A 25,357-nucleotide genomic window follows, 5' to 3' on the forward strand; every position below is an offset into this window, starting at 1 on the left:
ATATAACATCATTATACGTTCATTTAGTTCAGCATTTACAGGGGAAAGATTTCACTACTTATACAACTATTTTATATGTTTTAAACCATTATAACATCTGAAACATCAATCTGGAGAGACAGACAGAGACTGGAGCTCATGGGCGTTTTCATCAGGTGACACACTGGCTACACGCACACGCACACGCACACACACACACACACACACACACACACACACACACACACACACACACACAGGAGCACAGACTGTGAGCTGATTTAACCGATGTGACTGCAGCTTTGCTTTTCTACGGCTTGAAAGCTCTGGAAAAACCAACGGCGTCCGTCTCCAAAGACACGGTGACCCGTTTTCAACAGAGTGCTCTGCAAGAGCTGTGAGACTGGACGGGAAGAGGGGGAACACAACGAGAGGGAGCGAGCGAGCGACGCACCGAGGGGAACGGCCGTTACGTGAGGCAGGTGGGAGAAAGTAAAGCATGCAGGGAAAGAGAGGAAGAGAGAAACGAAGAGGAGGAGGAAGAACACTCTTTATTTCCTTTCCTTTAGCAGCTGCGAAGAAGTGTCCTACTTGGATTGTTGTGTTTATTCTGTTATTACATTTTTTAAGGACCTTACAGGATTAACGTCATTTTCTTATTTTTATATTCAAATCTTGCTCTACAGTCTGCTGTTTATTACATAAAAATGAACAAAGAAAATGACCGTCGCGATACTCAATTGGTTCCCGAGTCCTTTTGTTGTTCTACGGTTTATCCCACAGAACATTTAACTTCCCTCTTTTCTTACATGAAATAGAGACCTCCAGCTGAAAAGAAGGTTACTTTGAAGGATTCATGGTGATGGAAATCCATTTATCTTTGTTTTGACTGCATCTGCACAGCATTACTACATTACAGGTTTTAGTTTCTTAGTAACTAAAAGTGAAAGAGGAGCAACCTTCCACCTTGATTCTAAAAGAACCCATACATGAGAACCTGCATGCTCTCCTTATTTTGCAGTAACTTGCCCTGCAATTTAAAAGGATTGTATTTAATGGATTTCTTTCATAGGCGGCATGTTTTCCACGTTGTCATGAAAGAAAGTTAGTTAAAGAGGGTGAAGTTAACACCTTCTTTATAATAATATCTTGATAAATCACACGGTTACACAACTTCTCCACCACGATTCCAAGGGTACGTAAATCTGCGTGATGTTGATTTGCTTCTTCGTGCTGCATCCTCTTGATTCAGGCCAACGGGTCGCCTTTATTTCTACATAAAACACCTCGACTCACATTGGATCTCAGCTATGTTTTAAAAAAGAAAAAAATGATGGAAACCGTATCAAGCTAGAAATCACTCTGACTACTTTTGAGAAGCCACGTCTGGAATATTTATCATCATTGTGCTGCAGCTGCGGCGAGAGAGCAGGAAGACGGGAGGGGGGAGGAGGGAGGAGACGGGGATGAAAAACCAGCAGCACCTCTCGTGCTGAACTGATCCCTCTGCCTCCGGCGCTGCAGGCTACGCTTGCTCCTCATCATCAGCAAAGCCTTCGGGTCCCGGCCCTCTCTTGTTTGCACAAAATCCCAATTCAGATCCACACCGTGAGGGGTCTATTTAGCTACTGCTCTTGTTTCTTCTCCCCCCCCCCTCCCCTTTGATGTTCTTGATGAATTATTAATATTGTTTCTTGTACTTTTCCTCGAACTAATACTTTTCTCAGGCAATGCTCTGTCCCGTTGTTATTGTCTTTCTGTTGAAAAGACTTAACCGGCAAAATGATCTGCACGCAGCCGATCGCGCCACAAAGGAGAGATGATTTAGAGAGGTTTTATTGCAGGTTTCTCCTCCTGACGCCGAGTAGCGTACGGACCTGCTTTGGATTGAAAGAAACAAAAAAATAAGTTTTCATGATTGTGTCATCTCTGTCAGGCAGCAGCAGGAAATAAGAGTGAGTGAGGAGGAGCATTTGAACGTGATGCACTGGCAGACACTTGCTGACGCGGGTGTTTATGGGCCCGGTGTCTGAGTCCCGCTGAACTGTCCCATCACTGCATCCTCCGGTCCGGTGTTTTTTACAAGCATTTGTAGTTTGCCATGAGCCCTTTTCGGCAGTGTGTCTGTGGTCTTACACAGTAGCGGCAAACACAACTGAGCGGGACGGCGGGCCAAATGCGGTGAACATTTCTGCAGCTGCAGGAACGTAACCGAGTGTAATTCATCACTTCATAAACCAATCTGCGCTGAAACATCTGCAAACGGCGAGGAAATGTAACCACCGATGCGAAAAACAAACAAAAAAAACCCGAGCTGGAGGTTTGAGGGAAAACAGATGCCAGACACGAGCAAAGGTCGGTAAAAGGGGGCTTCACGCTTTGTCCGCTAAGCCATGCAAACAGGGGACGCAGACGGTTTATGACAGCGCGAGCAGCACATTAGCATTTCACGAGCTCTGTGAGACCCGATAAGCTACGTGGCAGACGCCGGCTGCATGGCGGGTGATGGATGGGTGCACGGGAAAAAAAGGGGACAGGAAGGCAGGGAAAACGATGATGAAATGGAATTAAAAAGGGTAAAACACGCAGGGGGAAAGGCACAAAACGTCAATATACAGTAAAACAATTCATGAAAGTACAAATACTAATTAAAGAGTACTGTTGAGCCCATGTGCATGACTGAGTTGTTAACAATATATTCAGGAAAAGTTCTTATTAAACGGAATTGCATGTATTGTTTATTGCTGTGAGAATGTGTTACTCCAAAAGAAAGAAATTATTAGTGGAAACAGTTAAAGGGGATTTAAGGGAAAGTGTGCACTCTGCAGTCCAGTTAATAAATCAATCAGTGTGAGCGTTTATCAGATGCTAAAACAGTGCATAACTGTTTATAGCAGTGAGATTGGATATTATAACTCAGGAACGTTATCACAATAACAACATTTTTCTCCTCCGCCTGGAGCATTAAGAGGCAGCAGCAGGAGAACATAGCGCTCATATTATAATGCAGTGACTCGCTTTAAGGGCCCCATGAAACCCAAAAGTCAGACTTTTATGTCCTCTTTATCATAAAGCAGGTTGAGGTGCCACATAAATACCGTGAAAGTATCTAAATACTTAATCCAGGGAGGAACGCAGCAAGTGAGGAACAGTGCGAAAAGCGCAAACGCCGGAGAAAGTGCTGCTAGCGCTAAAAGCGTTTGCCCGACGGGGAAACGGAGGGCGGGAAGCTGAGGGCGGGAAGCTGAGGGGGGGAAGCTGAAGGGGGGAAGGCGGAGGGGCGGAAGCGGACGGCGGGAAGCTGAGGGGGGGAAGCTGACGGCGGAAAGCTGACGGGCGGGAAGCTGAAGGGGGGGAAGCGGAGGGGGGGAAGCTGAGGGGGGGAAGCTGACGGCGGGAAGCTGACGGCGGGAAGCTGACGGCGGGAAGCTGAAGGGGGGGAAGCGGAGTGCAGGAAGCTGACGGCGGGAAGCTGACGGCGGGAAGCTGACGGCGGGAAGCTGAACGGGGGGAAGCGGAGGGCGGGAAGCTGACGGCGGGAAGCTGACGGCGGGAAGCGGAGGGCGGGAAGCTGACGGCGGGAAGCGGAGGGCGGGAAGCTGAGGGCGGGAAGCTGAGGGCGGGAAGCTGAGGGCCGGAAGCTGAGGGCCGGAAGCGGAGGGCCGGAAGCGGAGGGCGGGCTTCCCCACGCCGTCAATCAGGACGATTCCCAGTGCGGTCGTGGTGTCAAAACTACACGTCAATTAGAGAATTTCACAGTTTTAAACGTAAACATTAGCAATGTAAACACAGCTGTAATTAATAACACTGATTGTTTCATTTTCGTGGTATTGTGCCTAATGACTGTGAAGCACTAAATGGAATGGGACCATAAATAATTTGTAATCATTCTCAACTGCTCGCCGTCCTCTCTGAAAGTCCAAATGGCTGCTGGGAAAAAGGGCCGCTTATTAGTTTACCTAAATACACGAGGGCAAGTTACAAAATATGTGATAAGGTGAGATAATATACTACGCCGTATGATGTGTACAGTTAATCAACTCTCAGCAATCACAGCATTACTTTGAATTAATTGTGCGCCTCTACGCCCCAGTTCAACAACTTTTTTTTCGGTAAGTAGCTTAATAACATCTCAGAACCGCATCCAACTGGCTGCTTTCCTGCCAAAGAGGCTGGCAGCAGTTCTTATCAGAGCGAGGATCCGTCTGTGGGAAATCACGGCCCGACTGCACAGATCGCATCCGATGGCACCGTCTCTGGTGTTCAAATCTCCAGCGCCGCATCATTTACAAAGAGAAAGAAAAGCGACGCCGAAGAGATAATTGCTCCTCAGCTCAGAGCTGTCCTCCCGAGGTTGAGTTTTACAATTACAATATAAAAACCGGTCCACCGAGAGAGACATATTCATGGGCTTTTTGTTGCATAAACTGTAAGAAAACTCAAATGTGAGGCATGCGGTACTTTAAACACACACTGACCACCAATAACAGCTCAGAAAAAGCCTCGTCGTTCTCTAATTGAATCAAATGAAATTCCAGTCGTTTCAAGAATGAAAGCAGTTGAACTCACAGGTCACTTTTTTTTTTTTTTCTTCGCCCGAGTGAACACGCTGCCTCTCAGTGGCTCCGTCGTGTTTCCCTCTGAGAACATGATTGTTTCGCTGCTTGACATCGGACGCTCATCCGTGTTTAACGGCAGCGCGGCAGAGAGGGTCACCATGCGCTGTCACACTGTATTCAACAACTTCAGGAATATAAAACAATATTTCCCGGAACACAAACACACACAGACACGCAAGAAAATGGAAATAAATGAAATAAACTTCACCTTATCTCACCTACACTAACACATGGTTCCCTTCTCTACTTTTACCACCGGTAAACGTCTCGATGGGATTAAACGTCCTCTTCTTCAAGAGAGAAACGGCAGCAAGGCAGCAGGAAAACAGCATTACGACGACAAATAGAACACAAACGACATTAAGGGGCCTGAGATAAGTGTCGCAAAGGACTCCGAGTAGAAGGGAGTACACATGAATTACACAGAGGGTCTTTCTGTCTTTGTGGTTTCCACTTTTCTTTTCCCTTCGTATCCTCCTTAACTAATGGATCAGTTAATTGTGTTTTCTGTCCTGCTCGTGTCCTCAGTTCATGCCTGAGAGCTGTGGGCCAAAGCTGAGGAATCATTTGTGAAGTTGGATCACTATGGATTCAAAGAAATAAATAAACACGTATTAGACTCTTGGCTACCTTGCTTTGAACAGAGCAAATAAAAGTAAATTAAAGCAAAGAATGTTCCTTTTTTTTTTTAAAGTACGCACAGGCCTTTATTTCCCTGTTTTATGTGCGACAGAAATGTAACAAACAAAAGTTATGTTCTATGGCGCTGCTCCATGGCACTATACCCCAAAGGGTCATTAACTCCAAAGGGTAAAAATAAATAAAAGCATAGATACGACATAAAGCTTAATAAGGTGACATATATCCAACTTGACATATATCCAAAGAATTCAGATTACTGTCATAGACGACAATGTAAAGCTTAAAACCAGATATTCTCTATTTCTCTTTCAAAACAATCTAGATTGATTTATAGCGCTGTGGAGGAATAAATAAAGTATTTCCCTTTACGTTTAAGTATGTGAGCAGGAAATTGTGTTTCAATCATTTCACACTAAAACATAAAAAGTTATGGAGGAAGAAATTCCCAGGCGGTTAAACCGTATTTAATCATTAATTCATTCATGAGAACAAATGGCGCCACCAAACAGCCGAACACAACGCGGCGGAAATACTCGGCCTCTGACTGAAGAGTTGCGGCCGAAGGGGGAACAGCACAGATGGCCGCGTCCAAACGCCGCCGGGCGGATTCCAGCATCCGCGTCTAATTAGGGCGAGGAGGAAAGAAGGATCGTTTCCAAAGCAGACGGTTCTGGCCCGGGTGTGGACAAGTCCCAAAACCACAAGCCTGGAGCCCCCAGCCACCAGCCACCCCCTAAACCCCCCCAGTTTGTCTACAACCTCGTATTCAATTCAAATTCGAACCTAAATGCTGCTCAGGTCAATATCTTGGTTCAACGTCTTGATGGAAGTCACGGCTGCTGAGGGTTCAGGGGGATCGAGACGCTTTTTCATGCCGCCTCCTTCTTTCAGTCACTGATTGCTGCAGCCACTGATTTTTCCGCGGAGGCTTCGTGGGGCCTCCACCCCCCTGTGGCTTGGACCCGATACACGTGAGAGGGCACGAATGCTTTAAAACTTGCACGGATGTATGTGTTACAGGGTGAATACGGGAGAAACAACAAAGTGTCTCTGGGTTTAATGCTGTGACCTGAATGCAGCTACTGTGGCGATGTATCATTCTAAATCTTTCTCTCAGTACCCTGAAATATAAATATTAAACGTAGGATCCATTTCCTTTGGAAGGCTCCAGTTTGCAATGTTTTTCATTTCAGCCGAATAACGCCACGGGATGTGTGATACAATAAAGAGGATTTTTTTTTTTTTTAAAAGAACACGTCTGTGGGTAGAAACTGTGGCCAAGAATAAAGACAATAAATTACAACACGGCTTCGATTCACGTGTGAAGCCAAATGCGCCGTCCCCACTGACAATAGACGGAGGTACAAAGCCCAACGAGAGACGTGGGACGAGGTGACAAATCAGCACTTTAAGCTTCTGCTGTCGGCCCACACTGCCGAACAATGCAGAGCTCGCCGTATGTGGAACGCGCTCAACGCGATGACAACAGCGGGGAGATGCGGCGCCCTTTAAATGGTTGCCAAGCATATGAAATATAAATGAGGCGTGCACCTCAAACGGTGAGGGAGTCGATCGCTGGACCCCGCCTGCTTCCGCCTAAGGTGCGTTCTGTCCCCCTAAACTGCTGTTTGTATTTCAGAGAAACGTTTTCCTGATTTCAGATTCACAAGCATACGTTTGTCTCGAATTTGAGGAAAAAAAGGATCCTCAACGAGTGGAGGGATGTCAACGTTGGAGGATCATTATAGGAGCATATCCCAGATCTACAGCAGCCTATTGGACGATACTCAATAGACTTCAGGGCCTGGACATGATAAAGAAAATGGCTGGTTGCCATGGGAACCCACAGCACGCAAAACAACGCTCATACCTACAATGTCTCGTTAATGGATCTACAAAGTAAAGCTGAGCGATGTGAACTTTTTTCCCATTCGTTTCATTTCCAAATACCGACTGATGGATAATGAGCCACGATCACAGGGTTTATCATTGCCGCCTTCAAGGAGTACTTACAAAATAATATAATAACCACCAGTAGTGTGGAGGAAGATAATAGAGAAACAAAAAAAATATTTGGCAAGATGAGAGATTCTCTTCACTCGACTATGAGTCAGCCTTTAAAACCAGGAACGGATGACATTTGATAAATATTACGGTTTTAAAATGGTCAAAATCAAAGACAATTCCTTCGTCTCACATCTCATCATCGATGTAATATCAATATACACCCGACAACGTGACAAGACAACTAACTCGTTCATTAGAACTAATTAATGACTTGATTAGAAGGCAAGACTTTACGACCTCAAAGTGGTTTTACCTCATTTTAGTAAAAAAAAACCTGCACTGCAGTTAGACTGAAAGTTAGTAGAAAAAGTCGAACTAAGAAGCCCTTAAAATGTAATTTCCGCTTCACAATTAAATTAACGAGTGCTATACACACACCGCTACAAAGCACTGAACATCACCGTGTGTGTGTGTGTGTGTGTGTGTGTTTCTTTTCAAATCTGCTCACCTCTTTGATTTGGATGAAAGTAATAGGAAGGAGGCCTGTTTACCCAAAATATTATTTTGCAGCATTTCGGCTCTCAAAATAACACAAACACTTGTTGACTGTTTAATTGCAGTTGAAAAGGAGTTTAAATATGAAAAAAAAATTCTGGTAATTTGCTTTGTGCAAAACATGCAACTTAAGTAAAATCATAACTTTTGGGAGACAATTAATCAACACCAAAATAAAAAAATGCTATCACAATGTGTTAAAAGAAGACTCCAAGTTTCAGAATGAATCCCCGTCTCTTCACATCTTCACGGCCATTAGAGCCGCTCGGCAAGTTAAATAAGCACTGTGAGTTTATAGAATGACTTTTTCATTCACAAACAATAAAACGATTCCGAAAAAATATCATGTTAGAATAATCCTAATTGTCCTAATCTAATATCTCCCGTGCGTCAAATCTCAAGCATACATTTGTTCATCCAGAGGCTTTAGTGAGCTATTTTTGTAGTGCGTGTCTCAAGCCTCGTCGGTTCCAATCAACTCAGACGCCGGGCGGATCGGACCTGCTGCCGATGCCCGACGCTTCTCTCTAAATGACACCAACCACCCGCGGCTGTCGAGCTAATTTCATTTTAGACAACGTTGCCTCGTCTCAGAGGCGACCGCGAGCGGCTGATCGCCCGGAGAGAACGCGAAGGCTTCGCCCAGTAAAAAAAAAAAGAAAAAAATGCATGAATAAATAAATAAAAACAGGCAGGAGGCGCAGCGGGAGGGAACGTGTGAGAGGTTTAGGAGACAGTTGGGAAGCGATTTCTCTCGATGTTCCCTGACAGCCGACAGGGGACTGCAAGATGGTGACACACACACACACACACACACACACACACACACACACAACAGATGTTTCACAGGCCGAGGTAATTTACATGCTGACTAGTGTTCACTGTACGGAATCTTAAAAAGAAGAAGCGATGAAACACACGGCGGCTCCGAGCTGTGACAGAACACCGGTCAAAAGGTCTCAGGACCACGATGGGCCAAACGGAACCGACTCTGCTCTCCATTTTCACCTTCGACATGATTTAATTTAATGTCCCCTGTTAGCAGATCAGATGGGATAAGCTGCGATGCGATCAGAGCATATTTTGCCGCTATCGCAGAGCTGCTGTATTCCCCATTAGGTCAAATGCAGAGATGTTGTTAAATGTACCCGTTGGACCGTTTTCATCCCTCTTTCCCCCGAGAATATTTGAGCCTCCTGTGAAGTCTTTTTTCAGCCAGGATCCATCTCAGGATATACGCCTTGTTTCATTCCACCACTTTTTCCCCCGTTTGTCCAACGGCTCTCGCGATTCTAAAAAGAAAGAAACACAGATTCGGGCCACACACGTCGCCAATAAGGATGATCCTCCGCGCATTACAGCGACTCTCCAGCAAGCGAGGGGGAACGTGTGTTGGGATCAGCGATGAGCGCGCTCCACTGCAATGAGAGAACCAAACACACTTCGATGATCAGGAGACCAAACTTTTAGAACGTGAACGGGCAGCTAACAGTCACTCAAGAGGAATACCTGGATTGTGCATTGATTCTCAACTGTCTTTTACTGAGTCAATGTGCGTGCAGGTGCATGTGTGCATATGTGTGTGTGTGTGTGTGTGTGTGTGTGTGTGTGTGCCCGGGGAGAGAACACAGGCCGTGTCCCCCTGATGGCCTACATGAACTCCTCACAGGTAATTGAAGTGCGATTGAGGAGTTGTAATTGGAACTCAGCGTCTGTCGAAGCAAACACACACACACACACACACACACACACACTCTCACACACCTACAGACTAATTGGGACAGGTGAGGTGTGAGGGTAACAGTCTCAGGTGGGTCTGCGCTCAAGGTTTTTGCTTTTGTCTGGAAATTGAACAGCTCCAAAATACCTCTCCTCTAAATTCCGGTGAACCGACAAGTGTGTGTGTAAGTGTGTGTGTGTGAGCAAGTGTGTGTGTGTGTGTGTGTGTGTGTGTGTGTGGGCATGTGCGTGTCTGTGAAAGTGAGATTGCCAATATATGTAGGTGTGCCTTGAGACGTGTGCGCGTTTTTTTACTAAAGTGTCTGTGTGTATGTTATTGTTGTTATTTTGTGCAGTGTGACTGGTGCTACACGCTGATGTGCCGTGTGTCTGTGCTGGTGTCCGTGTGAATGTGTGTGTGTGTGTGTGCGTGTTTGTGCGAGTGACAGAGCGGTCAACGAGCCGGTCGCTACAGAAACGGTGACTGTGCTCTTATATAAAGTGCTGCTCTGTGGAAGCTGTACAGTTAAAAGCCACATGAGCAGCATCTCCGTTAATATATATATATATATATATATATATATATATATATATATATATATATATATATATATATATATATATAGACAATATCTTCTGAAACTGGCATATGGAATTTGATGTAAAAGGCTGTAGGAAACCTTGAGCTGCTGTTCCATTAACTTGTTGGTGCTTTGTTTTATAATTGATTTTATTGAAATTCTTGATTATTTGCAGGACTAAATAAATACTGATCGTCACCATCATCAATCAATTATTTTTTGATTAGTCTGTAAATATTCTGTTTAGAAGCTCAATGCGTCAACCCGCAGAAGACAAAACAAACAGACAAGAGCAGAAATCTATTTAAAAATCAAATATCTTACTTTAAATAGTTAATTGCTCATTAAAACCGTTATATTTTCTGATGACAGACCAATCATCCGCATCCGTTAACTCGTGCTTGACGTTTCGCCTTGTTTCTCTCCATTACGGTGGTGAACTAACAGAGAAGCCTCGAGCGGAGGACTCTGCCCGTTTCTTAAATGGATGGTAATTCCATCCTCGCCAGATGAACCGTCACACCTCGCACCTTTCTTCTCGCTCTCAGGCAGCAGCGGCGCAGACGGGAAGCAGGTTTTTTCGCTTGGATCCCTTCGGGCCAGTCATGCGCACCGTGCAGCCCGGCGGTGATCCCGCACCCTGGGGAGTCACGGCAAAGCCACAGACACGCTCAAAGGCCGGGGGGAACCAAAACAACGAGTCGACGGACGAGCAGAGGTATCGGGAGGAGCGCCGTGTTTACCGTTTGCCGTTATTGCAGGGGCGAGCATTTTAAACATTTCAATAATTAACGTCTGAATCCAGTCGGCCTAAATGTGTTTGGCTGTCTTCGAACGAAGGGGCTGTGATTAAAAAGGGCCGAACGCGCCGTCCTTCATCTGAACGCGACGCCGCCGCATCTTTTCAAATGAGGAGTAAAATGAGTCATTAACTCCACGCAGCTCGCCGACCGCCAGCTTCACCGTCACTCCATGAACGATCTATCATCACACCGCGGCGTCGCCTCCTCGTTACCGGCGGCTCATGTCGTTGTTGCTGCGCAGACGCCGCTGAGATTTCGGCGATGCTGCCGCCTTCACTCTCTGCTCAGTCCTCCACAACGCAACGTGAGGTTAGGAATCGTTTATCGCAGAGTGGGCAGCAGGCCGGGCTCAGCATGGACGTCGGCTAATGCAGATTTGTCGGTATAGATTAGTGCATTGGTACGTCTGACATTCTCTTATATGCCTTTTCCTTATAGATGGGTTGATAAGAACCGGAGAGTCCTTGAAAACGACTTGCGTTGCAGATCTGCTATTTCAATAAAAAGTGAGAGCGTGGACCCCGGAAAGCTAAACAAATCGGAGGTGCATGAATTAACGTTGGCTCTAATAACGGTGGAGTTAAGAGACGGGTGTTAAGCATGGGGAGAGAGACGCGAAGTAAAGCTCCACAACCAGAATCAAACAACGCTTTTTTTTTTTTAGTAAGATACCTGATCCGAAAAAGACCCAAAGACAACTGGGCCTGATGAAAAAAGGCAGTCGACACAGAGGGGGAAATAAACATTATATTAGTTGATAAAATATGGTTCAGAATCTGTGTTTGGAGCTGCGAAGACTTGGAACGAATCAGAACTGATGAAGGGAAGCGACTCTCGAGCCCTGGACGTGTACAGAGGCGACACATCGTGTATAAACGTGTATTCAGATGGTTATAAATGACATACGATTAGCCGGATTAGAAAGTATTCAATTAACTACTTTAGGTTTAACCTCAAAATACCGCAAAAAGGAAAGCTATTTCATACCATGATAATTAGAATTGGCAAAGTATGTGTGTGTGTGTGTGTGTCAAACTCAGTCTAAATAGATCTATTCTTCCCATAGAGGATGTGGCCTCTCCAGTCACTGCTGCTGCCTCTGGCATACTAAACCCTTCTCCAAGCCGCCTTCTTCTTTGGATGTTTTTCTCACAATCCACCCCCCCCCCCCCTGCCCCCTCCTCCTCCTCCTCCTCCTCTTCCTCCCCTGCACCTCCTCTATTACTCTTTATCTATAATCTTTTCATCATCAGCTCATCTCTCTCTCCTCGTCTTTTCGTCTCCTTCCTGATTTTGTGCTCCTCGTTCTCATTCATTCCGTCTCCATCGCTGGTTCCTCTGTGCTGAATTATTAACCTGAGAGGTGTTCAGTCTTCCACACAACCGACAGGAACGAGGACCAACATTGTGCATTTTTATCGTATGATGTGGATCATCGCACATCCCGATAACAATAAATACATCACATGTTCTATGGTGTACGGCTTTGCGTGAATGAAAAGTACAAACAAAATCAGATTTAGAAAGTTAAGTCAAGGTAATGATGAACAGAGACAAAGTGAAAACGGGCATGGATGACGTTTGAGGAAGTGACACAATGCACCGCCCCAAAATAGAGCAGGACGAGGTGACATTTTTATTAAGTGGATCCTTTTGCCTTTGATTCGGCTGCTTTTCACCTTCACTTAAATTCAAAAATACCGTATATCTGCGCTACAACCAGTAAATAATCCTTTTAACTAATCCACATGAAATCTCCCACAATACTAATCCGTGAGACACGACGGTGCCGTTCATCTGCACACACTTCTAGCTGCGCCCCGGCGTGCATAATTAAATTGTGACGGCAATTTGTCGTGTTGCCCGGGCTCACACTTATTAACAAAGGGGGGGGGGGGGGGTAAGGCAGCGTTGTGCATTTTGTGCAAGACAAGCGTGACTGCAGAGTGCAAGCGTGACTGCAAAATAACAGCATGTTGATTTTTAAACGGAAAGATTCACAATGAACACGGGTGGAAACGAGAGCCAGTTAAGTTTGTCCACTAAGATTTCTTTAGTCAATTATTAATTTTCTATTCCCAATGTCTAATTTCTCCAACTTACCAGTACGTTCTACCTGTAACAACCTGCACGTTCTACCACTTTGCCACCTTAAGACCTTAAGAGGAAAAACACAACCACAATGTTATTTTTCTGGCAAAGACAAAAATACAATGGACTCCTTATTCTTGCCTCCAATTTATTGTCTTCTACTATAACATCTTCCTGTGCATTTGGTATCGATTAAACGCAAGAGTGTTTTGAGAAGAATGTTCACGTTGACATACAATTCATCAAACAACTTTGCGAAAGCAATTTAACCTTAATTCTGGCAGCCTGATAAAAACAATTTCTATTCTGTCCGGAACAAGATTGCATCCAAGTTCCAAACATTTAAGCACAAATTGGTGCTAAAACTTTTACAGCAGAAAGGTTCAAACAGTATTAGACAAACAACTGCAAGTTAAATCCACCAATGAACTGATATTAAATTCAAGTTCAGATTAATTAATATGCATCATTCAATAACAGGACATTTCACGCATTTCACTTTTTAAAATGTCCAATCTTTTTCCTTCAAATCCTACATTCTTAGAAAATAATCTAGTTTAAAAGGAAACCACACCAATATGTGGCCGTCTCTTGAACACTAAAACTTCAAGATACTTAATTTGCTTAAATCATCAGAGGAAAAGCTGCTAGAACGCTGAAAATATGTGAATAGTCCTTTTGTTTCTTTAACCCATGCCGCTCAGCCACCACTCTGAATTCAGGATCGAATCTCTATCAACACAACGATGAGTGAAATTACCAGAACCACTAAAACCCTCAAGTCCAAATTACAGACTTGGGCTCACATCAAATATGTAGCTAGATAGAAATAGATAGATAGAAAAATTTACAGACCCTGCACGACTGTTCAGTTATATAAGCTGTGCGCTGACGTCTTTCTTTTTTTTACACTGAAAACCTTTCCAGCTGAAGCGCATCCAGGCGCTCAGACTGTTACTGTGGGAGCTTCACGTCGCAAAGCGGCCGCATTTCACCGCAGCGGCCGTCAGCGCAGCTCAAGAACCAAGAACGCACTCCAGTGTGAGCGTTTGTTTTCGGGTCGCTCGTTGGAAAACCTTGAGGTCCACCTACTTAGACACGTTAAAAGCAATCTTCTTCGGGGGGTTAGATACATTAAAAGTTAACCTCTCAGGGGGGGGGGGGGGGGATATGACAGAATGTCGGCCCGACTCATCACATTTACTGGTTTGCGGTACTCAATGAGAGCGCCGGGGATTCACCGGACACGCATCGCATTAATGGAAGCCAGAGTTCTGACTTTGAGGATTGCTTCCCCCCCTTTAACGGCGCTTTGGCGGCGCGCCCGCTCTGCAACGCCGTGCTCATCAAACCGGGGCGGAGGTCAGTGCATGTGTGCGTTTGGTACACGGAGCGAAGGCGTCTATTGGGTGTCAGGCAAACGGGGGAACGGGGTGTCATCTGTCACGCGAGGCCCGGGTCAAAGCCTAAACGGACCTCAAAAGGGCGCTTTTACATCACGATGCTAATAAGGGATTGTTTCTACTCAGTGGAACATGTCAGCGCGGCGCCTTGGCTGAACGCAGCTGAGGCCCGATGGGAAGATTATTTGTTTTGTCACAAAACAAAATGCTGGAAAAAAAAAACCGGAACGTTTTACCTGACGGTGGCAAAGGTGAAGATTAAAACAACAGGAGGACCAGCAAGGTTAAGACAACTCCTCCGGAAGGTCATCGTGGTACATCCTCAGGGTACCACGGATGTCTGTGCAAAACGCAACGTCAATCCAGCTAAAAGTACTTAAAGTATATAACCTATTGTTACATGCCAGACGGGGACTGTCTGCATGTGTTCTTGTCGTTCTCCCTCCTGCTCATTGTTTCTCTCCCCCAGTGATTATGCTGATTGGCCAACTCCAAACACAGGTGGAAAGCAATCAGCAGTTCCGGTGGCAGTCCATAAAGGAAGACTCCTGAGAAGTGAAAAGGGGGGTGTTCTGCGCTGCGGGCTGGTGGCCAGTCTTCCTGTCCGTGAGCTTTAGCTGTCTGCTAGCAAAACTGGAGTTTTGTAAGGTGGAGGTTGAGGACCTTAGTAAGTTGGGGTACCCTGTACATTTTTGCACGTAGGTATACCTTTGTATAGACACACCAGGTGTAGTGGTGGTTGCCTCCTCTGTAACGTTTTCCTTTTGTCCTTTTTTTTAGAGAAGCAGGTAAGGTATTTTGTTTGACTTGTTTTGGATGAAGAGCCAGTGGTGAGCTAGGCCTCGTTTTGTTATATTCATTTCATTTGTTTGGCACAACCTGTAGGTCCCATCTTCCACCATCTCCCTCCCTCCAATTGGGAGCCATCTTTTTGTTTAATAATAAAAACCAGAAAGACCCCTTTTACCCTGACTCTGTCGCCTGTCGTTGATTGTTGTTTTATTGTCCTGGCATCTAAAAAAGGGCCGTAACACCTATATAATCTATGATTTTTTTTTTTTTTTTTTTTTGAGTGCAGCAAAAAAGAACCGAACGCCAGCAGCACGCTTTCAGCGTCACGGGCGGCTAAAGGTCAACTTCTTCAGTTGTTCTTCTGAAGCCGAGCTGCTACAAGATGGAAAAATTCAGTTTAGTCGCCATGAGCCTGTTGACGACCGGACTGAAATCACCTTCACATGTGGGTCTCGATTCAAAAGGTGCAGTTACTTTATAGAGCGATGGAAACCCTTTTAGGATAGATATGCGATGGCATCATTTCAGCTAAACAAGTACTTAATCCGTGTGTTTAGCAGGAATTCTGGTCAGGAAGCGATCTTTCCATCTGCATTCGAGGTCACGAGCCGTTCTCCACCAAAAGGGTCGTGACAGAGATTCCGGCGCTATGACTCGGATGCGCGTGTCATCCACGCAAAGGGGCGATTGTCCAGTCGTGTCTTCATCGTCATTCATCATCACACATGCGTTCTAAAAATGCTAATAATCTGTTAGTTCTTTGTGACACCACTGAACATCGACACACAGAAGCAGGATTTTCCTCCCCCCCCCCCCGGAGCGTCCTGATGATTCAGGATGCTCATCAAACCTGCCGTACCTACAAGTCACCCGTCAGTCTGCATAACCTCATGCTTGTTTGTAAAATGTCAGTGTAAACTCTTAATAAATCATCCAATATCCTCTTCTCTCCATGACAAATTAGATGTAACTTTTGGGTTGATGGATTATGCCTACGTTTGATGTCAGCTAATCCATCTCATGCTATCCATCGTAATAAATCATCGCAAAAAGTCTGTCTGCACCGTAATTCCCTCACAACAAGCTCAATTAAGTAAAGACCTCCTCTCCTTTTTAAATGTATTATACTTATTGTGGAGAAATATGGTGTAGTTAATTTAATAAATGTTCAAGAAAGTATCAAGAGTAAAAAAAATATAAAAATATAAAATATAAAAAACACAAAGTTGAAAAAACACAAACCAAAGCAGCAATTGAGGCCGGACTCTTTTTTTTTTTTCTTTACATCTATTATTATCCGGCTGCCCTGGTTCAGGAAATTTACTATAAATATGCACCATTGTTTTCTTTTCTAATCGTTTTTGCTGATTTGCAATTCCCTTCGCACCAGCAGACCGCCTGCACCCACCTGGTGTCACACGCTGTTTGTGCAGCAGGAAGAACACTTTTTTGTCTGTTTGCTCCTGCAACAATAATTCACACTCCTCACCTTTTCTTACTCTTTCTTTTCATCCATCCTCACGCTCCATAGGCTACTGTTACCTAGCAACCAATCAACACAGCCCGCCCCCCCCCTCTTCCTGTTCTCACCCTGTTGTTTCATGCTACCTGTATCAACAGCTCCATCAGTGACACGCAGCTTTGGGAAGGAGGAGAAGGAGAGACGCCGCTTGTACCTCCTTCCTGCGCACTTTGTGTTACACACACACACACACACACACACACACACACACACACACGTTGATTACAACATTGACAATTCCCTCAGGTGCAAATAAATCAATATCCCGAATTTCGGATGCATAATAATGTGAATTCAACGGTTTACATTATATTATATGGTTTTATTAACCAGCTCTCGTGGTTTTCTGCTGAAAAAAATGAAAATCATTTTATTCATTCAGGATCCTTCGTGAGGAAAAAAGTACTTTCTTTGTTAGCAGCGTGTTTACGCAATACACACACACACACACACACACGCACAATAAAACAATAAAGTAAGAATCAATATTTCCAGAACTATCTGGATGATGTTCTGCATGACTGAGTTGGAAATAGTCGCCTCAAAGATGCTATCTATGGAAATGTCATTCCGGTCACTGGGGCTGCGTTCTCTATTTTTTCATTAGTTGTTTGTTATCTGTTATATTTATTTGTTTCCTCCCAATGTTTACATTGGGCACAGTAGCATTTTTCCTTCCTTACATATCTTTTCTCCCCCCGTCTGCTTTTATTCTGGAATCTATCAACGCAAAAAAAACTAAAAACTATCTGAGAGAGAAAAGGGAACTGAGGCAGGTGAGAGAAAAGGGAGAAAGGGGAAGAACGTGAAAGAAAGGTGTGTGTGTGTGTGTATATGTGTGTGTGTGTGAGGGAGGGAGGCAGTGTGTGTTCCGTCGTTAATCATTCGGAGAGTTCGCTTGTTAGAGCGTCTTAATAGTATTTCTGAAACGAGAGGACTGAGACTACAAACACATAATGCGAGAAGGTGCAGACAAACACGAAGGGTGCAAGCTGCACACGCACACACACACAACACACACACACACACACACACACACAGGAGCACGTCCTCCAGTGGACAAACACACCAACAAAAGGATGTTCATCAATTGCTCATCTGTTCGTATGAGTCTGTCTGGAAACAGACAGACTCTGTTCGTGAATCGCTCACGTTACTTTCACGTTTCCCTTGGTGGCTGTTTAGCTTTCTTTTAGCAGCAGCCAGCAGACAATTACCTCATTACAGAGGCCTAGAATTGGCCCGCCGGACATGGCACACGTTTCAACCGCTTAAATGACGGAGGAATCGGAAGGATGTGCACACCAGAACACACTGGACGCGACGCACACGGCTGTCACTCAACACGCAGTGTGCAGCAAGTAGTCAGCGGGGCCGCTTCTCATCGTCCGGAGACACAAACCAAACGCCCTGAAGGCGTCCTCTCTGGCCTCGTACCGCGTTTCCTCAATCCTCACAGTGTTGGCGGGGAAGTGGTTCAGCCTTCGGCCCACACGCACACACACGCACACACACGCACACGCACACACGCGCACACACTTGGCTGCGGGGACGGTGTGCAGCGACACGGGGACGTCTCGTTTCACCTTTTGAAAAGCGCTGATTTCCAGCTCGTATTCCGCGGCATTGAAAAGCACAGACGTTTGCTCCTTTATGCTGCGGGTCGGAATCAAATGGAGAGAACAGAGACGGCTGCTGAGGAGAGAATGTTCCGCGAAGAGAGAGAGAGAAAGAAGGCGGACTCGATAACCATCCATCCAAAAGGGAGGAAATGAAAATTCATGACATTTTGCTGCACCACGTGGATGCAAACGTACACGTGGTCCCGAGGAGAGAAGTGAGAGAAATGGAGTTCTGGAAGCCTTCGTGTTGTCGGCTACCCCGGACAACATCGCTTATTGGTTGAGTCATTTTTCTTGCCTACTAAACGCAGCGATAGGTGAGGAAACACTGACAGACAGATTCTCAGCCGTATTTCATGATTTTTTTACAGAGTGAAAACAGAACACGTCGATAATGTTGTTAATAACTTCTATAAAATATGTGATCATACGCGTAACGTGAACTATCAGGAGAACACCAGCGCAGCGCCTTTGGAAACAAGTTGCATTCTTTCCTTAATAGTAATATGAAACAACAGAGAACTCAAAGTCAACCGTTTGGCAAATAAATCAAAATAGTTCCTCACTGAAGCACCAAGCACATGAACACAATTCACAAGTTTTATTTAGTTTTAAATTCAAACATCGTGCCTCGAGCTCCCCTGGCTGAGCTAACGCACAGGACGGTTTTAAACCTACACAGCTCGGTCGAAGCCCTCTATCAAATATGCAGGACTGAGATTATAAAACATGGACGTGGAAGGTGGAGGTCTAAGAAGTGGATTCAACCAGACGCTGGTTCACGCTCTCCTGGCTTAACAAAACACAGAGGACGAACAGGCAAAGTCAAGCAAGAGACACGATATTGATTTGTAATAATAAACACGAGTGTTAGTGTAAAAGTCCCATCAAAGGGAGCGCGCTGTGCTCTGCTTTGCCAGGAACGGCCTGATCTAAAGTCAGGAAAGAAATATGTCAAATTTGTATGAAATCGACAAAGTGTATTCTATGTTCAGTTTATGTTCAGTCATTTCATTCATGTCTCGGCTCAGAAACATCCGGCTTGGAGTCGATCATCCGTAGAAGACGGTTCATTCTGAGAGGGAAAACCCACGTAGAGCATCCAATTAAAACGAGGCCTGGAAAACACTTTTTAGCTTCCCGCTGAGCTGCATGCTGGTGTGTGTGTGTGTGTGTGTGTGTGTGTGTGTGTGTGTGTGTGTGTGTGTGTGGCCTAAGCGCTCGTGTATACACAAGTCGTGCGTGTAGGAGGAAGTGATTAATGGGGAGAATAGATAATAGGGTTCAGGCTTGAGAATTCTTCTTCACACACTAAGACGAGCCACAAGTGGAAAATTGCTTATTAAAAACTCACAGATGCATCGTCTAGTTTTAATTTGAGGGAAGGTCACATGTCACATGATTCACACGTAACAGTGGGAAGTAGGACAATCAGAGGACTAGCTATAGACTTCCAAATCGACTCATGAACCTCCTCCCATCTCATGAAAAATGTTTCTATGCAACAGCAAAAACCTTTTAACAACGTTGACATGATGCCTCCAGATTCATGTTTCTACATAATGGAGATGAACTGAAAACATTGATAGCGAACGTTCCAGTAAAATGTTCACAGCCAATGTGTTACAACGTGTAGACAGATAATGATATCTCTATCCAGCTAAACAGAAATGACAAAACAATACGACATAAAGAAATCGAATCTTACGATGTAGGGTGAAATGATACGTACGGTCTAATAGTTTATTGTTATAGAATATGAACAACACAAGCGAATATTCACATTTGAGGAGCTAAAACCAATAACGGTTTGGCCTTCTGCTTAAAAATAAACAACAATTCATTTCAGGAAGACTGAAAGATTGATGAACTATATTTTTTCAGGGCCAGGGTGGAAAAAACTAGAAAAATAGAGAAAAACAGGTGGTTTTCAATCTTCATTGCAATCTCCATTTATTTTTTTTGCTGAGAAAAGACGATCCAACTTTCTCAATTCCCAGATTGCATTTTTGTTTTTGTCAAACAGGTGATTTACATATCCAGCATGCCAGGTCACACACACACACACACACACACACACACACACACACACACACACACACACACAGGAAATAAACTGTGGATGCAAGCCACCCATACAGGGAGCACCTGTCAGCTGGTGTTCTGGGACAGCCAAGGGCTTGTTTGTTTGTTTCTCTCTCTTTATGCATGTGTGTGTGTGTGTGTGTGTTATCCACAGTTCACTATCTCTTTTCCCACAAAACCCCCTCACCTCTCCCCACCTGCCGCTGCTTCCTTTACTCCGTCCCTCCCTCCTCCCTCGCTTCACACCCACCATCGCACCAGCATCCGTTAGATCTGCCTTTCTCTCTGCGTCTGCACCTGTGACTGAAAAAGAGACTCGCTCAGTCTTTCCCCGCATCCTGCTCATTTACCCCCCCCCTCCAACCCGCCGCCGCCCCGCCGCCCCCCCGCTCCGGGCAGCCTCTCCATCAAGCAGAGAAGGCAGAGATAAGGGTACACCTGTGCCTGGTGCGCATGCCAAAATCCGGAGTCGGCGACAGCCAATTCCAGGACAAATAATGGAATCAGCGAAGCTCGGCTTCAGACGAATATACCTGACAGCTGTATCTCGCTCTCCCGGCTTCCACAAAGCGCCTTACAGACCTCATTATCAAATAAGAGCAACGCGTTTACAGAAAAAGACAGAAAGGAGAGAAAAAATGTTGACACTGCCACGGTGGAGCTCAGGAGGGATTAAGTTGATAAAAAAAATAGTCATAATTTACTGATGAAACAGGTGCAGGAAAATAAGAAACATATTCATGGCGTCAGCAGAACGCGGCGATGACAAAAGGAAGAGGAATCCGTTTTGTCGGGCGGCTACGTGCGGCAATAAAAGCCGGCAGCGAGGGGCAAAACCGCTTGTTATCAATTCATTATGCAAAAAAAGGAAGAATATATTGAGTAATGTGAAAATAAATCTATATATTATCAAAGATGATGATACTTTTTAAAAGCATAATCGGTTTAGGTCACCAATATCTGAGGCTCCGGACTCAAGCTCTTCAAGAAGATATAAGAAGACACGAGCATCAAAACAACGGACGAAGCAGCAAGACAACACAAAAGCACAAAGTGGCAATTACAGAAATTTGTGGGTTGTTTTATTTGGTTTTTCTCATTAAGCTCCAGCGCAGACGGAGAAATCCGTGTGAGAGATGCGCTTTTCGTCTACTTGTTTCTTCCATTAGATGACAACATAATACAGCAGTTTTCTTTCCGGCCTCATTAGTATCGGGATCAGTCGAATGAAAACAGCAGGAATTAGTTCCTCTTTCCCGAGTTCTATTATCTGTGAGTGCTCATGACACACGGCTGCAGCGTGTGAGTGTGCGTTTGTGCGTTTGTGCGTCCACTATGTAATTATAGATTTAGTAAACCAGAGGCTTAGTGTGACTCAATCAACCTCTGATTTGTTGGGTGGACGGATAGTGATGATAATGAGGTGTGTGTGTGTTAGTGTGTGTAGGTGTGTCTATAGTGTGCAGAGGAACATGTGATTGCCGCCACGAGGCTCCGCATCGGCATCGAGAACGGCCGCCATGACGACCAGCTTATTAGCCGTTAATCCAACGATTGTTGACTAATTTATCCGTTGTTCTGAAGATTTTTCTTTTAATCTCCAACTTAATCCAAATTTTAATTTGACAAATCTTCACGTCTGATTGATATTTCAATATTTTCAACCGGCTTCTCTTGAGCAAAAACAAATGTACAATCAACACCTACTTTCCACCCGGGAAGCAGGAAAAAATGATAAAGATAAAGAAGTGCATTTCTTTCAGAAAATGCTACTAGTGTGTACGTGTGTGCGCTGTGTGTGTGACTGCATGAATCTCGGCTGACAGCCCCGCTGTGATTGTATGAGGTCGAAATGCTACAGTGTAAATCGTTGACATTGAGTCCATTTCACGTTGCCGACTGACACGCAGAAAAACTAAATTACTGCTACACCTGCTCTCCCGTTAATTGGAAAATAGCATCAATAGCTCAAGCTTCCAAGTGCGATCAAGGTCTCGTCTCCGCTTTTCATTAGCTAATCAATGGTTTCCGTTATCGGACATAAAGCGCGCACGAGCCGTAACAAACGATTACGACGAGCCGGCTGGACGGGCAAATCAAACAAATTGGTCGTCATAAAAGTGGATTGAGAAAGATGGAACATTATTAAAGATCTGCTTTGCTTGCACACCTTAGTTTACACGGCAAAGTAAAACGTCATGTTTTCTTATTTGTGCCTCGGCAAAGACGGCTAAGCACTAAAAACACCCGCAGGGCCGTCGGCGTCAGAAGTCTGCAGACGTCTGCTCCACCCGCCCCCGATATCTGCAGCGCGCCGGGAGGCAAGTCAGCCGGCGGGCTCCTCCGGGTCGCCGCGGCCCTAAAAAAGTCGCCGCGGTTTGGTGAAGTGCCGCCGCAGGGGGAGGAATTCTACGGTCGCAGTTAATTTCGACGGTCGTCGACTCAAGACAGCCACGTTACTCACTATGAAATAAAAAATAGAGCGAATGCGATCGAATTGAAACGGATGACCTCGGCGCTTGGCGGCACCTGCGACACGCACGCTTACTCACCGAGGCCGGGCGGGTTGTCGGGGCACGGCGGCAGCGGCTTGGGGGACGGCGTCTGATTGGTCTCGGGCTGCGCACTCGGCACCAGGTAGCTGGCCAGCGTGGCGTTGGGCCTGGAAAGGTTGTAGTAGTAGTAGTGGTGGCCGCTCCCCGCCGCCGCCGCCCCCCCGCTGGCGTTGTTCCTGGACCCGTTGCGGCCGTTGTTGAAGCGGCTGAAGAGGTCGAACCGCTGCGAGTAGACGTCGAAGTACAGGATCATCATGATGAGGAAGTGGAGCAGGCACAGCAGCAGGACGCCTTTGCAGATGCGCTCCAGAGTCCGGCCCAACATCAGCCGGGTCATGGCCGAGGAAGACGGCCGCCAGCCTCGAGAGCGCTGGCGCGGAGCGGCTACAGGCATGCGCGCATCCCGGCGGCTGCTGTTAGATCTCGGATGAGGACATGTGGCGGCTATGGGACTTCTGCGGGGGTCATGGGGGTCCTTAGTGAAGATAGGGAGGCCACACGGTCGGCTTTCTGGTTCGTTCCCAGGTTCCCAGCATGACAAAAGTACTAAGATGTCGCAATCAGCCTCAGTCGCTGGGAGAGGAAACCCGGGATCTCATTGGCAAACTGACCTAAACTGGAGATACAGCCAATAGGTCCTTTTGATGAATACAGAAGATACAAAGACATAAGGCCCCGATGTCAGACAAGTCTCCACTGATGTGGACATGTGGTCATGCTGGTGGTTAGTCACTGTCCCAGTGTCCAATTAGTCCAACGACTAATGCTTAAAACTTCCAATCCACCATGGATGGATCTTCCTGGCATCAGGTCGGTCACAAGCAGACGTCGTCTTTTAGGCCATGAAAGTTTCAGGCACCTGCAAGACGATTAAAGACAAAGAATAAATTACAAGGAAGCTATTAAATGACATGAAATACACTTTAATTACACTCATTTATCAAACGATCAAGTAAAAAGGATGGCGGTTTGCTGTTGATGTTGCTCACTTAGCTGTAGATCTTTACTTTGACCTCGCTGTTAAGCATCGAACCCGACTGTATTCAGTTTTTTTGATTTTTTTTAAACCCCAAAGTTCGCTCTCGGTGGAGAAAGAAGGACACGTTTGACTGCGAAAAACATCTTCAGTAAAGACAAACAAAAAGCTCTGAATGGGGCTTTTCAGCCACATCGACATGCACAGTCAATTTTCCAGTCGAGTGGCTTGAAAAGCGTTTTACGATGGAAGGAAACGGCGAGAGGGAATACACACAATCCAGTGAACATACTGTGCGAGCGCAGGGGAGAATCGAGGGCCACTTTAGAGCTTCCCCACAGGCAAAGCTCATTGTAGCTTTATGGCTTTTCAAATCAATGACAGAAAATAAGAAGAGGAGCCGGACTTTCTCATGAAAGACCAACAGAGCCGAAGAGTGCGGGGGGGCGCGCATGTTTAAATATTAACTCTGGTTGTTGGAAGAGGTTGGATGATGACTAATGACTTCCGGTGACACCTTCCTCCCGACGAGGGGGGATCTGAAGCAAAGGGCCCCTGCTGGACTGGTTAGGGTGAGTTTTACGTGTCGCTTCTTGAGGCAAGTCGAGGCCAAATGAATAAAACTGAAACGAGTTTATGAGTTTATTTACTGACTCCTGCTGCACCTCTCTTTTGTCCGCCGGCAGCAACGTTAAGACTGCAAAGACTCTGTGCGCGTGTGTGTGTGTATGTGTGTGTGTGTGTGTGTGCGGATCTCGATAGTTAATGGGATGGATTTCTGCTTACGGGCACGTCTCACACACCAGTCGCACCATCAACGCTTGTGCGGGTCGGGATTTATTCGCCAGGCCGCTACGGTGGACTAAACAGGCCGCCGTTTAATGCACCGCCGCTGGATTCATGACGTGCAGTCAGGCAGCCGGACGGGTAAATCACTCAGACAGACGGAGGAGCCCTGCCCCCATTTTCTGCTTCGACTGCGGAGCCCCCCGGGACAGGAAGGGGGGTTACCGTCTGTGTCCAACAGGTGTTGGACCATGTGACAGAACTGTGTTTGCTCTCAGACGGACGGCTGCACGCGGCTTATGGGAGTAGATTGACATCACACAGCAGCGTTCTCGTCTCTCACGTAGGACATGAAAACAAAGGCCGCGAGGACGAAATCCCTCCGCACCTTTGCCTCCTTATGCGTTGATACAGACTTTTCCCAGACGACGAGTACCCGCTGTTAGAAAATAGTCAACCCAGCAAAATCAATTCATAGCGGAAGATGAAACACCGGTGTGGTAAATATGAGGCAGTTAGCCTAGCATAGCATGAAGAACGGGTGGAGAGGGAAACGGCAAGAGACGTTTCAGCCGACCTGCTTCCATCTTTGAGATCTCATTGAGATTGAAATGTCTTTG

General features: G+C 45.7%; 1 protein-coding gene across 1 annotated transcript in view; it reads right to left on the bottom strand.

Moving 5' to 3' along the window:
* The window catches only part of b4galt2 (UDP-Gal:betaGlcNAc beta 1,4- galactosyltransferase, polypeptide 2), a 90,163-nt gene that overhangs the window by 54,949 nt on the left and 9,857 nt on the right, over positions 1-25,357 (bottom strand). The window contains exon 2 of the mRNA XM_040171316.2: positions 22,973-23,834. Within this exon, the coding sequence (XP_040027250.2) occupies positions 22,973-23,369 (397 nt within the window). The 5' untranslated portion in view covers positions 23,370-23,834. The remainder of the gene's footprint in view (positions 1-22,972; positions 23,835-25,357) is intronic.

Source organism: Gasterosteus aculeatus, chromosome 3, assembly GCF_964276395.1.
Source record: "Gasterosteus aculeatus chromosome 3, fGasAcu3.hap1.1, whole genome shotgun sequence".
In the NCBI taxonomy this organism is placed as follows: domain Eukaryota; kingdom Metazoa; phylum Chordata; class Actinopteri; order Perciformes; family Gasterosteidae; genus Gasterosteus; species Gasterosteus aculeatus.